The sequence below is a fragment of the Haliaeetus albicilla genome, chromosome 22, assembly GCF_947461875.1.
Source record: "Haliaeetus albicilla chromosome 22, bHalAlb1.1, whole genome shotgun sequence".
NCBI classification, from domain to species: domain Eukaryota; kingdom Metazoa; phylum Chordata; class Aves; order Accipitriformes; family Accipitridae; genus Haliaeetus; species Haliaeetus albicilla.
In genome coordinates, this window is record NC_091504.1 from 21,973,070 (window position 1) to 21,993,800 (window position 20,731).

The 20,731-nt window shown below is 57.0% G+C and overlaps 2 protein-coding genes across 12 annotated transcripts in view; one reads left to right on the forward strand and one right to left on the reverse strand.

Moving 5' to 3' along the window:
* Positions 1-352: 352 nt before the first annotated feature.
* On the forward strand, positions 353-11,929 carry SLC29A4 (solute carrier family 29 member 4). 2 transcript variants are annotated; one of them, XM_069810329.1, is made up of 11 exons: positions 353-622; positions 5,866-6,035; positions 6,720-6,851; positions 6,965-7,078; positions 7,162-7,290; positions 7,801-7,875; positions 8,265-8,530; positions 8,619-8,754; positions 8,955-9,142; positions 9,412-9,652; positions 9,727-11,929. In XM_069810329.1, the coding sequence occupies exons 2-11, from the start codon at positions 5,876-5,878 to the stop codon at positions 9,867-9,869; spliced, it is 1,584 nt and encodes a 527-aa protein (XP_069666430.1). In that variant the 5' UTR covers positions 353-622; positions 5,866-5,875; the 3' UTR covers positions 9,870-11,929. The 2 variants fall into 2 exon arrangements, with proteins under 2 accessions (XP_069666430.1, XP_069666429.1); XM_069810328.1 differs by lacking the exon at positions 353-622 and adding an exon at positions 3,380-3,536.
* TNRC18 (trinucleotide repeat containing 18) overlaps positions 11,907-20,731 on the reverse strand; it is a 56,817-nt gene continuing 47,992 nt past the window's right edge. For 6 of the 10 annotated variants that reach the window (XM_069810318.1, XM_069810327.1, XM_069810321.1 and 3 more), the window contains 10 exons: positions 20,426-20,651; positions 19,840-19,957; positions 19,480-19,555; positions 19,010-19,118; positions 17,952-18,068; positions 17,508-17,672; positions 15,661-16,955; positions 15,077-15,313; positions 14,533-14,607; positions 11,907-13,969 (listed from right to left, as the gene is read on the reverse strand). In XM_069810318.1, coding sequence (XP_069666419.1) covers positions 13,763-13,969; positions 14,533-14,607; positions 15,077-15,313; positions 15,661-16,955; positions 17,508-17,672; positions 17,952-18,068; positions 19,010-19,118; positions 19,480-19,555; positions 19,840-19,957; positions 20,426-20,651 — 2,625 coding nt within the window. In that variant the 3' untranslated portion in view covers positions 11,907-13,762. The remainder of the gene's footprint in view (positions 13,970-14,532; positions 14,608-15,076; positions 15,314-15,660; positions 16,956-17,507; positions 17,673-17,951; positions 18,069-19,009; positions 19,119-19,479; positions 19,556-19,839; positions 19,958-20,425; positions 20,652-20,731) is intronic. The other 4 variants (XM_069810326.1, XM_069810323.1, XM_069810324.1 and 1 more) reach the window with 1 other exon arrangement.

Sequence of the window (20,731 nt, forward strand, 5' to 3'; positions counted from 1 at the left end):
TTAAAGGAGTTTTTCCAAGAAGGGATTGCAGGCTCGGGAACGGCCTCCCCTTCCCGTGAAGTGGAATAGATGCACGGTGCTCCAGGGAGCGCTGAGCGTGGGGGTGTTGGAGCAGGGTGGGGGGGCTCAGATGTTTTATCCCTTTGCCTGGTTTCCCCCCTCTCAGCAATCACAGATACAGTGTCACCCAGCCCGGCTGGTGCAGAGGGGACACGGCGTTGGGCACAGAATGCCCAGGGCACCCTGGCAGGGTGAGCACGGCTTGGTTAAGGAGTCAGGTTTTTGCTGCTCCCTAACCAAAGGACGGCTCGTGGCTGCACCCACAGGGATGGGGACAGCAGGGACAGCCACTTCCCGCACTCCCCAAGGGTTTAAAGCTGTGGCTTCGTGTTTTTGGCAGTGCGGTGGGATGCAGACACCTGAAAGGTCTCTCCTTGCTCTCACCTCCGCAACAGCAATGACTAAAAAAATCTGACTCCGCTGGAAGGGCAAGAAAAAAACTGCAATATAGGGGATTTCTGGAGACCATCCTAATCCGACCTCTCCGAGCCAAATGAATCAGCAGCGTCTTATTCCACCTGGCGGGATTAATCGGTGTTCGACCAGGCTCCAGGAAAGCGAGGTGAGGCTCTGAATAGCACGGACCTGTGGCGAGGTGGCTGCAGGGTGTTAGCTGGTTCACGGAGCCGAGCAAATCCCTCCTCGTAATCCAGCAAACGCCACCGAGATGCACCCGCTCGTGCTGGGAGCTGTGGGACAGCGGGGAGAGGCAGGAAAAGGGGAGAAGGCAAAAATACCTCTAAAAAGCTGTGGCGCTGGTGAGGAATGCTCTGTGGCTCATGTTGTTGGATGTGGGGGTGCAGGGGAGAATCCAGGATGGGGCTGGAGATGGGGAATGTCCCTCCTGTCATGGGGATCGGGGTGTCTGCGCCAGCTTTGCCCCATCGTACTCAGAACCTGGCAGGTTTTCCTGGCTGTTAAAGTGGGTCAAGCAGAAACCCAAGGAGCATCCGAGCTCACCAACCTCAAGCCAACTACATCAAAGCTGAATTATTCAGGGCCAGCTTAAAAAATTGAAGAGCCCAGCAAAACTCAGGGAGAGCCCAGCTCACAGGATCAACCCCCCTCCATGCCCCCGTCAGGCAGAGGTGGCTCAGCCTGCCCATGCTCGGGGGGCAGCTTGGCCATTTTGGGAGGGCAGACAGTGTTGTTTGGGTCTAACGCTGCCCTTGAGGGTGGGAAAAGCAGAGAGAAAGCACTCGGAGAAGTTCACCCTGATGGATTCATCTCCCTGGGGTTCCCCATAACCCTCCAAGTTGTAGCTTTGGGTACCCCAACATGGCCCCATTGCGCCCATAGTATAAAAAGCAGAAACGGAACCCCTTTGGCCCCCAAAATGGGGATCAAGAGGTCGCATGATTTTAGACAGGACGGTAAAAGTCAGGGGTTTGTTATTTGCCATGAGGTGTTTGGTCGCAGCATCTCCCCGCGGCTCAGAGAACACCAAGCGGTTTTGGGAGCTGAGATGCTCCCCTGAGCTCGGTTGCTTTTATAGGACCCCCCCCCTCCCCAGCTCCATACCTGGGGCTTTGGGATGGGGAAAACCAGCTTGTGGAGAGAATCCCTGCGGAAGGCGGTGAGTAATTCTGCTTGGCGAGTGCCGTGAAAAGGCGAGCGCACATATGCTTCAGCTCATCCTGCTCTTTTTGTAGAGTACTCACACCATCTGGGTGCCAACCAGTGGCAGGCATGGCCAGGGATCCCCCGCCGCCCCAGTCCCCCCCTTTTCTTAAATTTCCAGGGTACCTGGCAGGGACTGATGGGGTCTGGTGTAGGGCAAGGAGACAAACCCCAAGAGGAGCGAGGTTCTTTGATGTTTTACAATGGCACTATCAAATCAGAGCTGAACAAACCCATTCGGAACAAGCAGCCTGAAAAATCCCCCCCTTGCACTCGTGGACTGAGCTGTGCAGGTGCTCAGCCAAGGTGAGAGCAGGGAAAGCTGAGCCCCTGGCTCCAGGCAGAGCTTGGCGCAGCAGTCTGGTTTGGTCTGAGCCAAACTCCGGCTATTTCAGCCAAGGAGAAAAGATGGAAATTTCCACCTGGCCTGTTCTCCTCCATGTGATGAATTTGCAGGAGCCCCTTTGCTCAGCCCTGCTCCCGGCCGAAGGGCGGCTGAGGAGGCACAGCCGGTTTTGCCTCTAATTTCCACTGGCGTGAGTGGCAGCAGCACATCCCGCCGGCCCCGCACGCTGATTTATACAACGCAGCATTTATTGACTGTGAGAAGATTGTAATTCACAGCCCGGCGCGTTGCAGCCATGGCGTGTGAGCAGGGATGGTCCTTCTTCTCCTTCCCACTGCCGCCATCCTCCCACGCTCCGGGTGGGGAGAACGCAGCAAGGGCTGGTCCCCCAGGGCTCTCACCCAGCTCGGTGGGAGGGGGCACCTGCTGTGTCCCCCACCCTGTGCCTTGCTGCTTCTGCGAGAAAAACCCGATAGCATCAAATCCCCGTGATGGTGCCTGCAGCCTTGGCCGGCTCACCCAGCTCGGGAGGGGTGGGGACACCGCCGTGTCCCTGCCTGGAGCACCCTCCTTGGGGACACGCGTCCTCTCCCTGGACAGATGTCCCCACCACCCCACGCTGTTGGTTCCCTTCCTTCTCTGCTTCCACCCACTGGTTATGCTGGGGAGAAGAGACCCTCCCTACTTACTTCCCCAAAAAGCTGGGGGATTGCTGTGTTCTGCTAGTCAGAGCTGCAATCCATCCATCCATCTGTCTGTCCTTCTGTCCATCCATCTACTCTTCTGTCTGTCCATCTATCCATCCATCTGTCTGTCCTTCTGTCCATCCATCTACTCTTCTGTCTGTCCATCTATCCATCCGTCTGTCCTTCTGTCCATCCATCTACTCTTCTGTCTGTCCATCTATCCATCCATCCATCTGTCCTGTCCATCCATTTACTCTTCTGTCTGTCCATCCATCCATGGGACAGCTCACGCTGACCCTCTCGCCCCCTCTCATGCCAAAACCATTCGCAGGGCGAGGAAGAACCCTGCCCCTGCAAAGCTCAGGTCCTAAATGAAATCACCACGCCTTTCTTCCTAATTAATCTCTCTTCCCAGTTACCTCCAGACCTCCAAAATCCCCCTTTAAAGCACCTATAGGCGATACCTATGGGGTAAAAAAATACCCTTTCCTGTGGCCCCTAGGGGCTATCCCAGCGGGGGGGTCGATGCTGGGGGGCACCCCAGCTCCCGGTGCGCACCCCGGGGGAGGGTGGGGGGGGAACCGGGTGGCGGGGGGGGGAGCGGAGGAGGAGTGAAGGGAGGCGGGAGGCAGGGCCTGGGCCGCCTCTGCTTTTCGCTCGCAGCCACCGCATTCGTCCTGGTGACCCCCCCATACACACACACACACGCTCCCCCCCCCGCCCCGGAGGAGGCTCCGGGATGGCGGGGCCGGGGCCCGGCGGCCGCCGGTGCTGAGCGGGGCGGGAGCGGCGCGGATGCCGCAGAGCCGCCGCGGAGGAGGGAGGTAAGAGCCGCCGCCGACCTGTTGGGGACGGCCGGGACCGCCTGCGTGAGGAGAGAGGGGCTGAGGGACGGGGACATGTCTCCCCGATCCCCCCCCGCCTTCCTCCGAACCCCCCTGCCCTCGCCGGCTCCCGAGCATCCTTCCCCCGGGCGCGGCCGGGGATGGGATTCCTCCTCCTCCTCCTCCTTCTTCTTCTCTTTCTTCTCCTTCTTCTCTTCCTTCTCCTTCTCCTTCTTCTCCTCCTTCTCCTCCTCCTTCTCCTTCTCCTCCTCCTTCTCCTCCTTCTCTCTCCAGCAAGGAGCATCTCCTTCAGCCCGAGGACCGGGGTGGGGGGGGGGCGGTTATTGAATTCCCTCTGTTTATTGCAACTTTGCTGCTTGCAAGATGTCGCTGGGCGGGGGACCCTTTTGCCAGAGTAAAAAATCGTTTCTCTGCCCTGATAGGGCACGGGGGGGGGCTGTGGTAGCTGGGGGGGGTCACCCGGCACTGGAGTGCGGTGGGGTAGGGGTCCCCTGCTCAGCCCGGTCCTATGGGTGCCCTGTCCCCCGGTGAGACCCCCCCCACACACCCCTGGGTGGTGATGGAGGACCCCCTGCCCTCCCCCCTTGGGTCCAGAGGGACAGCAGGGCCCAAGTCCCCTCCCATGGACACAGGTGGAAATCCAAAGGGAGGGGAAAATCCAATTTATCGCGGCGCAGGGATGCTCAGAGGAAGCGAGGCGGACGGGTGCTGGAAGGCTGGTCCAGCACCGTGGCTGTGCAGCACATCCCACTCTGCTCCCAGCCCCAAGAAGTTTGGGCCACAGTAGGTACGGGGTGTTTCCAGTCGATGTGTTCTCCAGCTAGGAGCTCTGCTATGGAAAAATCCTGCAACAGGCTTTCCCGGCATCCCGGGAGATGCTTCCCACTGGGTTTTATTGCCTGGAGTAGCAGCAGGCATAGGAGGATGCTCGGTGGAGGGGATCACAGCCAGCTCCTGGGTGAGCAACGGGACAGAGTGGTGTCCCCAGCTGAAACATGCCCCGCTGGGTTGTCCTGCCCGCGGAGCTCCGGGATGGGGGGTCTTGGGGCCCACCCTGGTGTGGTGCAGGGTGTGGGGACCCCAGCCTGGCCCCATCCAGGCCTCCGCACGGCCTCGGGGCCATGGCAGCGCTGCTCTGTGCCACCAGTCCCTGCAGCGAGCAGATGCACTTGAGGCTCTAGGATTGCGCTCACGGGGTCTGTGGGTACCACATTTGCCACCCACCCCAGGGCCCCCCCACCCAGCACCTGACCCATCCTGGCAGCCGGGAGATGCTGGAAATCCTCTCTGCTCCTGCAAACGCCACATCTGCCAGGGAGACCAGAGAAATCGCTCATTGATTTTTTTTTTCCTCCCTTGTCTGCCTCAACCTGCTGTCTTGGAGGAGCTTATTATTTTTTTTTTCCCACCCCCCCAAGCCAGCTGGGTGGTCTGCGGGCGGCGGGCGCGGAGGCAGGCTGGCATCTAGCGACTGGCGTCGGTAATACAGAGCAGCCCCCCTCACTGCCCTGGGCTGCTCCCCAAGGCCTGGGCTGGCCCCAGAAGGATGAATCATATTTTGGATGGCTCTGGTAGGGTCGCTGGAGGATGCCCAGGGGTTTTGGGAGCTCGTTTGGGGATGCATTTGGTGCGGACCATCTCGGGCATGCTGCTGGGGGCTCGCTGGCAGCTTTCTGAGCGTCTGCCTGCTCTGCCATGGTCCCTCGGAGAAGCAAATCCGAAATGCTGGCCTTAAAAGCTGGGTCGCATCCTATCCCCTCCCTGAAAAGGCTGCAGGAGTGTATCTATCTGCCCAGGTCAGTGGCTCTGCCCCAGCCCCGGGCAGCAGAGATGCTGAAAAAGAGGGTAAACCAGACTAAGTGTGTGCTGCCTGCAGAGACCAAGGGCTTCCCGAGGCAGCCGGGATCTTCCCCGGCAGCCACCCTCCATGAGTGGTTTTCACCCATTAATTTCTCTAATTGCTTTCGGAAATCGCAGCAGCGTTTGGCATTGGTAGCATCCCAGTGAGGTGCTGGGGCGAGCGCTGTGCCTCGGGGGTGGCTCACGTGGATCCCCCCCGATTACTGCTTACCAGCCCAAATCTAAACTCCTGCCCAGTGGGTCGAGGGACCCTGCTCTCCTCCAGGAAAACATCTTTCCAGGTGGAAAAAACATAGGATCCACAGCAATACAGTGGGCAGGGAAGGCTCAGGGCCACCCACATGCCATCCATCCCTTACAGACCCCTGGCATCACCCGGACGATGATCCCATGGGGACACACAGGAGCCACGACCGGGGGGTGTCACTGCTCTCTCCCCCCTCCCCAGGTCGACCACGATGGGCTCGGTGGGAGCCGAGCGCTTCAAGGAGCTGAGCCCGGCGGGAACGCCGGAGGGCAACGTGGTGATGAGCTTCAGCTTCGACAGTTACCAGCTGGAGGAGGACGAGCTGCAGCGGGGCAGCCAGGCCAAGGGCATCCTCACCTTCATGGAGCCAGGTGAGGGCAGGCACGGCCCCCACCCGCAGCCAGGAGCCGGGTTCCCTGCTGGTTTCCCACCCATTTCAGAACTAACCGGGACAGATTTAATAGCCGCAAACGGCCTGAAATGCCTTAAAATTGCCTAATGCCTTTTTTCGGACCTGTTTGTACCCACGTGAGCCACCACAGCACGCCGTGGCAGTGGGCTCTGCAGGTTGGCAGGGAGTGGAGGGTTCACACCCTGGCTCTCCCTCAGCCTGCAGCTTCACCCTTCCCAGTGTAGGGCTCAGGGATGCTCCCGGGATTTACCCCCAGCCCTGCTCCACATCCCGGGGCAGCCCTGTCCGCCTCCACACACCCCCCTCAACCCCTCCTGCACCTTGATTTTGGCTGTTACCTCCACTGCCTGGCTCTTAGGTTATTAGACTGCGATTAAAACTCATCAGCCCCCAAAGCCCGGGTGTTTTCCTGCCTCCTGGGTCTCTCGTTGAAATGCCTCTATTTAGGAAGGAGTTTCTCAGGGCTGGGGCTGTTTGTTTGTGGGGCGCTGGGTTGCTTGCTGTGGGTGGGACATCCCCTCATTTGCCATAAAGAATGTGAAAGCACCGTTCGTTGCCTCCATGCTGGGGTCTGCAGCAGGTCCCATGGGTGCAGCAGTGCCACCGTCATGTCTTTTTCTCTTTCTTTCCCCTTCTGGGGCAGCTTCTGAGGATCCCGAGCCCCAGGATCGATACCATGGGATTTACTTTGCTATGCTGCTGGCTGGCGTGGGATTTCTCCTGCCGTACAACAGCTTTATCACCGATGTGGACTACCTGCACCATAAATACCCAGGTAGGTCTCCAGCAGCTGCAGCAATTCCTGGCTCCCCCAAACCTGGGGAGAGCTTGGCCCCGCTTCCAGGGGAGCTGGACCCCTGCCATCCCCCATCACCTGCCTCTCTGCAGGGACCTCCATCGTCTTCGACATGAGCCTCACCTATATCCTGGTGGCCTTGGTGGCCGTCATCCTCAACAACGCGCTGGTGGAGCTGCTGAGCTTGCACACCCGGATCTCCGTGGGTGAGTGGGGGGTCCCCGCGCCCCTCAGTGGTGCCGGCCCTGTGCTGTCCCCCCCCCCACCCGTCTCCATCTCCCACCCGCAGGCTATCTCTTCGCCCTGGGGCCCCTGCTCTTTGTCAGCATCTGCGACGTCTGGCTGGAGCTCTTCACCCGCAGGCAAGCCTACGCCATCAACCTGGTCGCTGTCGGGGTGGTGGCCTTTGGCTGCACAGGTATGCGGGACAGCGGCTGGCAAGCACAGCCCTTCAGATGGGGTGGGAAAACAGCCCCATCCCCAAGAGCCGTGGTCTCCTGGGACAACCTCTCGCTCTGATTGCTATAAGCTGACCCTCGTGTCCCTGCTCCATCCCCTCCACCTCTGTTCAGGCACCGCGGAACTGGCCAGGGGCACCAGCACCAACTCGTGCATTGGTCCCCGACACCGCCAATGTGGGCTACCGTGATGGTTTTGCTCTCTGAGCCCCCATGGTGGCTTCCCAAGCCCCTGCACCCGTGGCCACTCTTGGTGGGAACAGCCATGGTGGGGCATCCAGGGAGGGCAAACCCCCCCCCCCCCCCGCTTTTGGGGCAAGGAGGCTTCGGGCACTGCGGCGGCTATTCAGGAAGGATGCAGCTCCCGGATGGCACAGCAGATGGGCTCCCACCTGGGTTTCTTTCCCCTACCCGGCATTTCGGCTGCAACAATAATCCCTCCTTCTCCCCTCGGCGTATCTCTCCTGAAGTGCAGCAATCCAGCTTCTACGGCTACACGGGGCTCCTGCCCAAGCGCTACACGCAGGGAGTGATGACGGGCGAGAGTAAGTACCCGCTCTGCTGCCCCGCGTCCACCTCCGATGGTATGGGATTGCTCGGGGGGACCCTCCTGCGCCTTCTCCTGGGGTCCCAGTGAGTCACACCCGGGGCCTCACTCTCCCCAGCACAGCCCAGCCGGGTTGCGTCCCAGGGTGCTCCCCAGCAAACCGGGATGTTTAATGGTTTCTAAAAGTCACTTGCAAGACCCACTGCAGTGCCGTGCCAAGCTGGGGTTGGGGATGTCTGCCAGGAGCTGGCTTCATCACCCCAAAATCACCTCTGGTAGCTCCTCCACACCTGGAGGCATCACATCCACACGGTGGGGGGCTGACGGGGGTCCCTGAGCCGCGAGGTTCAGTGGGACCCGGTGCCGATAGCTCTTCCATGCCACCAGGCACCGCTGGGGTCATCATCTCGCTCAGCCGCATCTTCACCAAGCTGCTGCTGTCAGATGAGAAGGAGAACACGGTCATCTTCTTCTTCATCTCCATTGGCATGGAGCTGACGTGCTTCATCCTCCACCTCCTGGTGAAGCGCACCCGCTTCGTCCGCTACTACACAGCCTGCTCCCACAAGGGTCTCCCCGAGACCCGGGGGGCCGGCGACCGCGGGACAGGCTACCGTGTCCACCACGATGTCACCGCTGAGGATGTCCGATTTGTAAGCCATGGGTGGGTTTCCCCGCTGGCCCCTGGGTGCCTCTCGCCGCCGGAGCTCAGCACTGGCGTCCCCTCTTCCCCCCACCCAGGAGAACCGGCAGCGGGGGCAGTCGAGCTCCCCCCGGGGCAGCCCTGGCCCCGAAGCTGAGCTGGCCGGCAGCGGCACCTACATGCGCTTTGATGTCCCTCGGCCCAAAATCAAGAGGAGCTGGCCCAGCTTCAGAGGTGGGTGGTGGACAAGCCAACCGGGTGGTTTTGCAGCATTTTGTGGGGCAGAATGAGCGACTGGTGGCCCACTCAATGTGCCCGAAAACACGGGGCAATCTCATTTTTGGAAGCTATCCTTGGGGTGCAGGCAAGACTTTCAGGCTCTGCAAGGGGAGGGCTGCGAGTTTTGGCTGAGCTGTGCTGCCTGTCCTTGCCAGACATGCTGCTCCACCGCTACGTCGTGTCCCGGCTCATCTGGGCCTACATGCTCTCCATTGCCATGACCTACTTCATCACGCTGTGCCTCTTTCCCGGGCTGGAGTCGGAGATCCACAACTGCACGCTGGGGGAATGGCTCCCCATCCTCATCATGGCCATCTTCAACCTCTCCGACTTCGTCGGCAAGGTAGGAGAGAGGCCAACACCAGTGCGGTGGGGGCCTGCCTCCTTTTTGTGTCCTCTTTCAAAGCCGCTTGGCTCCACCAAGGGTCATCTCCACCCCATGGGTAGCTAACCAGTGCGAGGTAGCTCACTGGCATGGCCGAGGTTGAGCTCCTGCAGCAGTTGGTCTTTCCACCATCTCGTCTCCTCCTTGCTGCCCCATTTTGGGCACCATGTTGCCCTCCCCAGCCTCCTCAATGCCCCCCCCAGCATGATCTCTGCCCCTCGCTGCAGATCCTGGCTGCCCTGCCCTACGACTGGAGAGGGACCCATCTCCTCATCTACTCCTGCCTCCGTGTGGTCTTCATCCCTCTCTTCATCATGTGCGTCTACCCCAACGGGAAGCCCACCTTCAGCCACCCCGCCTGGCCCTGCATCTTCTCCCTCCTCATGGGCATCACCAACGGCTATTTCGGCAGCGTCCCCATGATCCTGGCTGCCGGCAAAGTGAGCCCTGAGCAGCGGGAGCTGGCAGGTAAGACCGAGACCTCCTGGGAATCCCATGCAGGGTGGCCAGAGCACCTTGACACCCTGTGTCCCTTTCCACAGGGAACACCATGACCGTGTCCTACATGACAGGCTTGACGCTGGGCTCGGCTGTGGCGTATTTTGCCTACAGCCTCACCAGTACATCCCACAGTACCTGTTTCTACACCGAAACCTCCAACGGCTCCTTTACATCGGGGTACTGAGCCCCGGGGTGGGGCGATGGGGACAAGATGGGACCTGCTTCCCACAATGGTCCCCACCGCCCCGCTTGGTCCGTGTCCCTCCTCGGGGAGGGAGCCTGGAGCCAGAAAGCTGCCCCAGGGCAGACAGGGACCAGCATCCCGTTGGCATGGGGTTGTGGCATCCCGAAACGGCCCGTGCTGCCCAGCCAGGCGCTGCGCAGGGCCACTTCTTGGGGTGACATTCCCCCCAGCCTGGGGGACGGTCCCATTGCTCTTGGGGGGCTCCCCATCAGCGATGTGCAGCTCTCCGGTGGAGGTGTGGGGAGGGTGTCTTCTTTCTGAGCCAAGCCCTTGCCAGGAGGAAAATACTGCCAAATCCCAAAGGCAATAGGACCAGCACTGGGGAGGAGGGTGATGGAGGGCTGGTGAGGAAGAGGAGGAACAAGAGAGGAAGGAAATGCTCCTTCAGTCCCTGGTGGCTTTGGGAAGGTGGGTCTTGGCTTTTATTGATGGTGCTGCAGGTTTTCACCAAGAATGGCTTGAAATCACGATCCCTCCCCTCATACACCAATCGCTGTGTAAAAGACCAAATTCACTTCTGCTGGTTGGAAAAAAAAAAAAATTTTTTTTTTTTTGGTTGTGTCTTGGTTTTGCCCCCCTAACTGTGAGAGGCAGGGTCTTGACTCCCCCTACCCCATGCTGCCCCATCATAATGGGGCAGAAGCAGGGGGGGGGTTGTCTCTCGAGGCCCCAGCACTGCCACTGCTGAACTTCAAGATTTAGTGCAAGGGACATCATTGAAGCCAACACCAAATTAAATGTCTTTGCACCGATACCTGGTCGTTAGCCGTGCCACTGCACTGGCACGGCCCTGGCACTGCAGGCACTTGGCTGCTGGTTACGGGCTGGGCTGGCAAACACACACAGGGTGATGCCTGCCGCCTGTCCTGTGGGGTCTCGGGGTGCCCCTCGTGCTGCTCCCCATCTCCAGGGTCCCCTCTGTCACCTGGGGTGGCTGGACCTGTCACCGGCTCCCATCGAACCCGTGCCAGCCTGCAAACTGCTGCTGAAGTGCAACACCTTTACGGGCAGCAAGAGGGAGAGAGAATGGGCTGAGCGGAGCAGAAACCATCTAGAGAAGGAGTGAACAGCAGAGGCTGCTGCTTTTTGGGACTGGAGGCACCTCGCTGTGCCAGGAGTTGGCGGGGGGCACCTCCCAAGGAAGCAAAGCCCAAGGGCTGGAAGCAGCAGGAGCAGGAGGAAGCGAGCACCAGGCTTGGGACCCTCGACCCGGCCCCACCAGCACCGGAGGGTCTCGCCATGCCAAGCCCTCGGCTGGTGGAAGTGCAGCTCACACCAAAAAGAGCAAATCCAGCGTTTTATCCTCAACACATCGCCCCTGCAGGGCTCGGGGGTACGGGAGCTGCCGTGAGCGTGGTCGCAGGGGAAGGACTCACACCTCCTGCCCCACAGGTCCCTGTGAGCAGAGATGACTGCTCCAGGGTCCGATCCTGTCCATCGGTGCCACCCCACAGGGGAACTGTAAGACGGACGGGGTCTCCCTGAAAAGCCACGCGACACCTGGGTTGGGTCTTTCCCCAACCACAAGGCAGGGGCTGAGCCAAAAAGCAATCATTGCCACCAAGGTGGAGAGAAACCCCGCAGTCAGGACAAGCGAGACAAAGAAAGATGCTTCGTTGGGTTGCTTTTTTTCAATTCATTTTTTTTTTTTTTATGAAAAAAGATCACACGGAGTTCTCCAACAAACAGAATGCCAAAAAAATTTTTAAACAAAACATAAACAAAACAAAACAAAAAAAAAAGACAAAAACCTGGCTCTCCTTTCCTCTCGATTGTCTGAAATATCCTTGTGTTCCATAGAAGGCAGTGGGTTTTAAGTGCTTTCTATTTAACATTAGCATAAAATCTCTCTCTCGCGCTCTCTCTCTCGCTCTTTAAAATATGCTCACACAATTTGCTTCTAGAAGTACAGTACACTTTGAGCGTGGGGGGTGTGCCTGTTCCCAGATCATTTACAATCACAATCCAACAGGAAATAAAAAATAATATTCTAAACGTCAGACTGTGTTCATTTCTGTCGTTGTTTTTTTTCTTTTTTTTTATAATTTCATAATTTTTTTCACAGTTTTAAAAAGTTTATATTTATATATATATATTTATATTTATATTTATAATTAAAAAGTTGAATCCATTTAAAGACTTATAATACAGGAGGGCTAAAGAGTCTTTTGGTACATTAAAACTGTACAGGCTAGAACCGTCACTATCCGCTGCGCCGAGGCACCGGTGACCTGGGTTGGAGATGGTACGAGCTCAGCACCATGTGGTTCATTAAAGGACGAGGGGTAACTTTGCAGGGGCGTCCCTCTCCCCTGAGCCCCGGCCTCCAGTCTCTGGTACGCAGCCGGTACCAGGGCGGATAGTTTCCAATCTGTCCTTGTCTTAAGCGTCTCCCCACCGGAGCCTGGGCCGTCACTCCCGGCCGAGCCGGGCCCCGCTCCGTGTCCTAGCAATCTGTAGTGCGAGTCGGTAGTTGCAAAGATCAGTGCGTCTCTTGGAGGTTTTTTTTTGTTTTAAGTGCAAGGATGTTGCATCGTTGCGTGGTTCTCCTCCGGCATCCCCTCTGGCCAGGTGCATCCCTGGTGCGGCAGCGGTGATGCCACGGCTCCGGCGTGTGCCCACGAGACAGTGGGTCAGCTCTGCAGAGGGAGTGAGGAGGCAATGGTGGCCGCTCTCTGGGAGCCGTGGGGAGTTTGGCCGGCTGGATGGAGCAAGCTGAACGGTCCCCTCCCTGAGCCCAAGGTGGCAGTGGGGCTCTGGCTGTGGAAATGCCGCAGGTGGGCATGGCCGGGCTTCACACTCTATCCCCATTCCCTTCAAATGATGGGCGAGGGCTTTCCAGCAGCTCCACGTCTCTGCTCAGGCAAGGCATGTGGGATAAAACCGGGCGAGGGATGCCGAAATCCAATGGCCTGTGGTCTCCTCTGCTCCAAGCACCGAGCAGCAGCTTTTCCCAGTCATCTCCTGCCCCCTTTCACTGCACACTCCAAGACGAGTTCTTTGTTCGCCAAGTGTCAGCCCCTCGCCATGCGCTTGCTCCCCCTGGCACCTTTCCAGGGCACAAGGGACACAGAGCAACAGGGAAAGTGGGTTCAGACTGTTTGTTCGAGGCAGTGGGAAGGCAGCATCCCAGACTGGATGTTGGCTCATCCTCCACCTGGCTCCTCCCAGCCCAGAGGACTTCTGCTACCATCTCCCTGCTGGGGCCAGCTCTGCCCCTTCGTGCTCCACGCTGCTGGCCGGGGGCCTCCAGGGAAAGGGAACCGCAAAAAGGCGCTGAGAGGATCGAGACGAGGCGCTGAGAGAGACTCATCTCCTTTCTCTTTCACCCTGTCCTTCCTAAAGGGTCATGCGAAACTAAGCAGGAAAGGGAATATAAGGACGGAGAGGAGCGTACGCAGAAGGCTAGCAGCTGTCCTTCCACGTACATGCGGCTGCCGAGTTACTGATGGGGGCAAATGACACAAAAGGGATCCCTCCTGCCGGGGGGTCCCGCTGGTGAAATGATCACGAGACCCATGTGCTTTCCTGGACCAAAAGGAGGAAGGGAGAAGTTGGTCAGTGTCACCTTACTTAAAGCCACTTCCAGAAGAGCCTTGGGGTTCAAGCACCACCACCACCACCCCCCAACGGCATCTTCCTCAAGTCCTGTAACTGTTTCCCCAACCCCTTTCTTCAGCCCTCTCCTTCCTCCTCGTGTCTCTCGCGCTCTCCTGTCTGTAGTGTGACACAGAAGTCATGAGCATTGAAAGAAACAATCATGTCGTCTGAACAGGCACGTCCTCAGGTTTGTCCCGTCCCTTCCCAAGGGGTGGCACGTGTCCCCTGGGCGGTCAGCAGATGACAGGGACCCCGTCGGTGTTGAAGATCATGCCCGTAGTGGGCTCGTAGGTCCCTGCAAGGTAGTAGAGGTCCTCACTGTCTTGATATTTCTTCGTCTTTAGCATCTGCTCATATTGATCCAGACCAACAACAAGACACTTGTGTGAGATGGTCTGGACATCGTTTTCATCCACATGAGAGGACTGGTAGAGGGCTCGCTGCATTACAGGAACAAAAGGAGGGAGACAGAAAGAAAAGGAGCAATTAGATCTCACAGCATTTACAGCATCATCTTCAATAGGCAGGAAAAATGTCCACCACAACTGGCCAGGGCTTGTGCTCACACTCGAGCAGAACACCCCACTCATCTCCACTGTCAGCCCAGGGGACGGACACTGGGAATCTGCACAGGCCCCTGGGCAGCGCGGACACAATCCATCCAGTGCACTAAACCTGAGCCCTTGCTTTCACTCAGCTCCCACTGATGGGAATGCTGTGACTGCCGAGCGCACAGACAGGCGAATACGGAGGCCAGGAGGTTGTCATCCTCACTTCAAAGATGCAAATGCAAAGACGGGTGCTGGATACCAGCCCTCTGTTCCTCCCAACACCAGCAGCTACTCCCACCCTCCCAGAAACACCCATCCAAAGTCCTGGGTGCTGTGGACTCAGCAGCTGAGGCAAAAAGCAAGAGCCAGAGAAGCTCGTGGGGCATTTTCCCAGCAGCATTTGTTACAGAGTCCCCCACATCCCCTCCCAGCCCTCCCCCAGCCTCACCAACCTCCATAAAGTCCTTCCTCTGGTTGGATGCCTGCAAAGCTGTGGACAGACTCCTGCCCGATTTCTGATCCCAGCGCTGTGCCCAAGAGGAAGAGAAAACAGAAAGGAAAAGCAGGTGAATTAGTTGTTTTTCCATGCTATCACCTCCTGCCCACCACACGTGCCTTTACAACCTCAACCCCTGTCCACAGCCACTGGTAATAAATACTAAGAGCCTACTGTAAACCACACTGCACACATGTGCAGAATTCAGTGTTTCTGAGTACCAGGCCAGTCATTCTTACACGTAAAACTTGATCTGGCTCTTGACACTCTTTGGACTGACACAAAAGTCTTTATTTCCTACTACGATAAAACCCACCCTTCCCCTGCTCAAGGGTTAAACACCAGGCTTCTCCACACCACAGGCAGACCCCAAAACGTGAAACGATGAGGCCACCCCCATTATGGTACCAGTAACAAACTGGGCCATGGGTGTTTTCCTCATCCTGGGAAACAAAAGGAAACAAGCTTTGCAGCCCTCTCAGCAAAGGAGACCAGCCTACCTTGCCTTCGTTGAGTTTCTTCCCAGGGTTGGTTTCTTCTGGGTGATAAAACCATTTGACTCGGACCACCATGTTGTTCCCCCATGACTCCCACATGCTCTGGATCCGGCCAATGTAGGGCAGGTTGGGGCGGCCAGCTGAGAGGAAGACTGCACAGTCTCCGATGCGGATTATCTCCTTGCCCCGGACGATGGCCTTGTAGAAGAGCTTCCTGGCCTTCCCTTTCATTCCTCGTCTCTGCCAAGAGAGGATCGCGCAGGTGAGCAGCCAGGGATCACCCAGGTCTTCCCCACCCACCACGGCTTACCTTGTCCCGCATCCCACCCTTCGCTGTCGGCAGAGCCACAGCATCCACAGGCATTCCCACAGGAAACGGGGCAGAGCGACACGCCATGCAGGATGGCTCCCCCAGACACAGCAAATGCCAACCCCAATCTCCTTGCAAACTAGAGACCTTGGCCGGGGACACACCATGCCACCAGAGTTTCACCACCCCAGGAGAAGGCAAAGGGCATGGGTAAAAGGCACCACGAGGCAAACGCCAGTGCCAAGCACTACGGAGTGGTGGGAGAGGCTCTGTTTACCTGTGTGGGTTTCCCAAACCACTTCCACAGCTGTCGTGCAGGGAGGAAAGCAGCAATCTTGGGCCTGTTCTCCACTGACGGCAGCCGCTGGCGCTTGGCCAGCTCCTTGGTGGTGGGCAGGTGGATGCCCTCACGCTTTTTGGGCCTGCTCTTGTTGCCGCTCTGCTGCGGTGCCGGCTGTTGCACCGGCTGCTGCGCCGGCTGTTTCTGGCTCTGGGGGTGGGAGGATGCGCGGGATTTCCCTGCCTGTTTGGTTTGCTTGGGTGGGAGGGTTTGCTGCACCGAGGAACTTGGCTGGGCCTCAGCTACTTCGTCATCAGAGCTACAGGAGGAGTCTTCATCTGTAGTGGAGGAGGAAGAAGAGCTGGAGCTCGATGAAGAAGAGGTCGATGAGGCCGAGGAAGAAGAGGAAGAGGAGGATGAAGACGAGCTGCTGCTAGAAGAGGAAGAGGAGGAGGAATTGGAGGAAGACAGAGGGGTGGATGCTCTCGAGCTGGCTGAGCTGCTGTCCTGGGCCTCCCCTCGGTTCTTCTCAGCCTCCTCTTCTCCCTCTGACTCCGAGCTGCTGTCGCTGCTGTTGCTTTCAGACTCCTCCACGGCTGCTGGAGCTGCTGCCTTTTCTTCCTGGTCCTTCGAAGCAGTGAGGCTCTCCGCTGAGCCATCAAACTTTCCTCCGAAGGTGGCAGGGGAAGGGTCTCCCTCAGCTGCTTTGGCTCGGGAAGATTTCTGCTTGCCCTCCGCACCCACTGCAGGGGGATAGCCCAGCCCCAAGAGACTCTTGCTGTCTCTGCGACTGGCCAGGTTCGAGTCCTCCAGCATCCTCATCGCCTCCTTCATCTTCTTTGTCTTTGGAGACATCACGCCCTCATGGTCCAGCTTGATCAGGATTTCGTTGTCATGCTTCCTCTGAGCCTTGACCATGGTACCAAACTCCTGTGTCTCTTCTGTGGGCCGCCCTTTCTTGGCCTTGGTTTTTGATGCCGAAGCATCGCTAGAGCCGAAGGCCGCCAGCGTCCCCGGGAGGTCGCTGTAGGGTTCCGTGCCAAGGATGCTGCCAAACACAGCAGGCTGGTAAGTGGGTTGCGGGGGACTATGCAGCTTAGTGGAGATCTTCATTTTGCTGGCTTTGGACCTCTTTTCCTCTGTGGGGGCAGGAGAGCCTCCAGTTGGCAGCGGTTGCGATTTTCGTGACCCCTTCATGCTTGGCTTGCCCAAGCAAGCTGGCTTCTCTGGGACTGAAGAGGTAACAGGTGAAGACTCAACCTGATCCTTCTCTTCCGGCAAGGCAGCCTCTTCTGCATAGGGGAGGAAACACAAAGGCATGATGGTATCCATCCAGATGGGCTTTATTAACTCAGACACAACCAGATACCAGCGCTGACCAGTCTCTGGCCAAGGGTGGCTTGTTCCTGACTGCTTAAGTATCCCCAAAGAGGCACAGGTCCTCACTGAACAGCCTTACTAAGCAGCCTGGCCTGATGCCATCGCCTGTGAGTAGCTGATGAGCAATGCCCAGCGATGCTGCTTCAACTGCAGGGGAACCAAACTGCAGACCTCCTGCATCTTTGGCCCTACTGATGGCTGCTGAGATGCTCAGCTAAAAAAGGGACCCTGCTCTGCAGCCTTCACTGACAGGAGGAAGCTCTCACAGCACAAGCCAGCTTCTGAGCCAGCCTCCTGCAAACTAGCCACAGCAGAGCGAGCTGATGCATGGAGGCTCTGCACTCAAGCAGTGCATCCATTCCCCTCCAAATCTTGCCCCAAGCAACAGCTCTAATGCGGGGAGAGCGGTGGGGAACTGTGCAAGGACTCTCTCAACTCCAGGTCTGGCAGGGGTGATAACCTACCAGCTTTCGCCTTGACACTTGGTTTTCTTCCTCGCCCTTTGCCCTTTGAGACAGGCTCCTCTGACCCCAGTGTAGCTCCCTCTTTTCCTTCTCCAGTGTCTTTGCTGGATTTACGGCTACGGCGCTTGGTGCTGGGTACCAAAAGGGCTGGGGAAGGCTCAGCACCTGGAATAGGTCAAAGACACAGTCAAATGCAGTCAGATAACACATGAAACAGAGATGCAATACAGGGAACATATCTCTACCAATTCTGCAATAAGGACTGGACCTTTTTTCCCTGTGGGTTATATCCCACACCAGCTCTGCATGCCCATAATTGATGGTGCAATCTTTGTGATTGCAAGTCTGTGAACTCGTCCCAAAATCTCAGAGGCAGGTGGATCAAAACTCCCTACTTTTCACAGTGGGAAGTGTCATGCAAAAAAACTGAACAGCAAGACTCACACTGGATCTTGTAGTCAGGTGGGAGAAGCCGAATGTGAGACAGCGGGATACGTCCTGTGTCCCCATCATCAAACTCTACTGTGATGAGATCACCATCTTCCTCCAGATCCAGGGCTCCTGTTGGGGGAGCAGAAGATGGGATTAGGGACGAACATCAGAGTACAACCCCCTTGTCAGGGAAGTGGGGACGTGGGGGAAGACAGGGATCCTGCACCAGCTCCAAAGCATCCCGTCCTCACCTTTCCTAGGCTGTGCAGGGAGAGCACAGAAGGCTCAGTCTGCAACAGAAAGTCCCTGATAATACTAAAACAGCCCACCCAGTGTAAAATTTCCCAGTCAGCAGCACTGCTCCAGAACATAACAACCATTCCAGTTTGACTTCCCACCTCTTTCCCCTGTTTTCCCCTATTCTTGCAGAAATTAATTTCTCTGTTTTCACTGCAGTATGGTTTTTTTTTGACCTGCATTTTGTAACTACTCTCAGCGATCACAAGCTGGTGCTTTTCACCTTCTCTCCAAGAGAAGTAAGCCGTGTTCCCACCCTCTCTTCTTGCATCAGCATCACTGGTCTATAACTCATAAGTAATTCTTCCCTTATACACATGTAGTGTGACCAAGAGCCCAAAAGCAAGACCAGTCATGGTAGAATTGTCCAGGGCTCTTCACTGGCTTTTTAACGGGACCAGATGGGAGAGCTGATCAGAAGCAAAGCTATGAGAGTGCAGGTGATTTAGAAACCTCCACAACCTCAGGTATCTTTGGTGCCTGGAGTTAATTGTGACTTTTTGATGTGTGTTAAATTTCTCTGGTATTTTAAGCTCCTAAATTGCTCAGACCTCTTCCTATGAGACCACACCTCCTGGACTAACAGGATGTTACTAAACCAGCATCATGACTGAGTTGGGCATGACATGGAGAAGAGGAATGGGCCAGGCTCTGGCCTCCAGGATACTCACAGCACCCTTCAGGTGCTTCCCCAGACAAGCCTGACATCCCTCAGGACACGTAGGACTGAGACATCCCTGGTTCACAGCGCAGAGCAGCCAGGGTGTCCTTACCTCGGACAACTGTCCCTGGGTAAAGGCAGCGGTACTGCTGGCTCCAGTAGGCTGCAATCCTCGTGCCCTCGGGCAGGAATCGCACTGAAGGTGGTTTCACATCGATGATCTGCTCGGGGCAAGAGGAAGGCAATTACTGACGTTCCTGGAACCAGCACAGGCCATCCCACCACACTTGGTGTGTAGCAAAGCAGCTCTGGAGAAGGCAAGGGACAGCTTCTTTGCTGCTCACAGGGCAGTGTGAAGGACTATCCCTGCTGGCATACAGGCCTAGTGCCCACTGGCAGTGGTGGAGCTCAGCCACAGGGCAGCGACCCACACCAAGAGGAGCTCTGCCCAGGCTGGCCACAGAGGAGGGACCAGGGCATCCCTGCAGCCCCAGCTGGGGGAGGAGGAGGCTAGCTGGAAGTGTCCTCCACTCCAAAACAGGGCTCAGGCACCAAGAACAGGCACCCTTTGGCCTCACATACCGCTTCCTGCAAGAGCTGCTCCAGGCAGTAAATGTGGGGACGGTTTCCCCTCTCGCCTTCCACCACTACACGGTATCTGAAACACAAAGGCCAGGTCAGACACGGCACATGGAAGACATCACCCCAACCAGCTAACACCTCCCTCTGAGTCGTACCACCAGTATATTTGAGAGCATTTAATGAGAGGTAATTGGATTTTCCTCAGCACTGATAAACCAGAGTGAACTCTCCTTCCCTCCCTGCCAGACTCTGTCAGTCTCTCTCCAGCCAGCTCTATACAACCCCCAAATTGACCCCTGCATCAGCTACGTCCCCATTCACCACCAGAGCTTGGGTGGATACAGTAGCCTCTCAACTCACATGTCTGGTGAATGCACTGTCTTGACATGCCCAGCATAGAGCAGCTTGTCGTCCATGGGGATGAGGACACGCAGACCATCTTTCAGCTCATCCTTGTCAATTATGCAGGAGCGGGGAGCTGTGAGGTGTTGGAGCAAGGTGGGGATTAGAGAGCACCATAAATGAAAAAGCAACAGCAAGGGGAGAAGGAAAGCTCATACTCCCAGCATCACCCTCCCCTAGGAAAAGGCCAGTAAGCCTTTTGCAGAAAGGGCTCTCTCTCTGGCTTGCTCCTGGCACAGAAACATTTTGCCCTGTTGGCAATAATAAAAAAGTCCTCCCTCTTGGTAATAATAATAATATACCAGTAAATGAAAATAGGGAAGCTCAGAGAGTGGGCTTCATCGAGATGTCACAGTGTGCCACTCTGATAAGGCTTGGCTTTGGTAAGCCAAACGGACTGGAAGAGTGGTATCTCCACCCCAAGGACTCATGGCTTTGGATGAGGAACATGTGAAAGCAGCACAGTCCTCTTCTGAGCAGCCCTAGGAAACTCGTCAAGCTCCTCTACCTGTACAATTAGGTCCCCGGCCCCTCCTGCCCTCACCTGGTGTGGGAGGTCGCTCGACCAGCATGCTTAGTGGGATGTTCTCATCCTCTGAGAAGCTGCTGTCTTGGTTGGGTTCAAAATCCTCCTCTGCTGCCATGCTCTCCATGAGCTTGCTGACAGCTCCTCCTTTCCCTCGGTTCTGCAGGAGAGCAAGCAGCACATCAGCTGGATGACAACAGGCAACAGTCTGATCCCATCTCACCTTCCTCCAGCAACAAATAACCTCAGGATATCGGGAACAACTTGTCTCCATCCTCAGCAATGTTAATCACACAGAGAGTTAAGTGGATGCACCCAAACTTG

Excerpts from the sequence above, each read along its gene's own strand:
- SLC29A4 (XM_069810328.1), top strand. The coding sequence starts at position 3,508 with ATGCCGCAGAGCCGCCGCGGAGGAGGGAG. Across the intron at positions 7,876-8,264 it reads GGGAGTGATGACGGGCGAGA|GCACCGCTGGGGTCATCATC; the intron begins GTAAGTACCCGC and ends CCATGCCACCAG. Across the intron at positions 9,143-9,411 it reads TCTCCGACTTCGTCGGCAAG|ATCCTGGCTGCCCTGCCCTA; the intron begins GTAGGAGAGAGG and ends CCCTCGCTGCAG.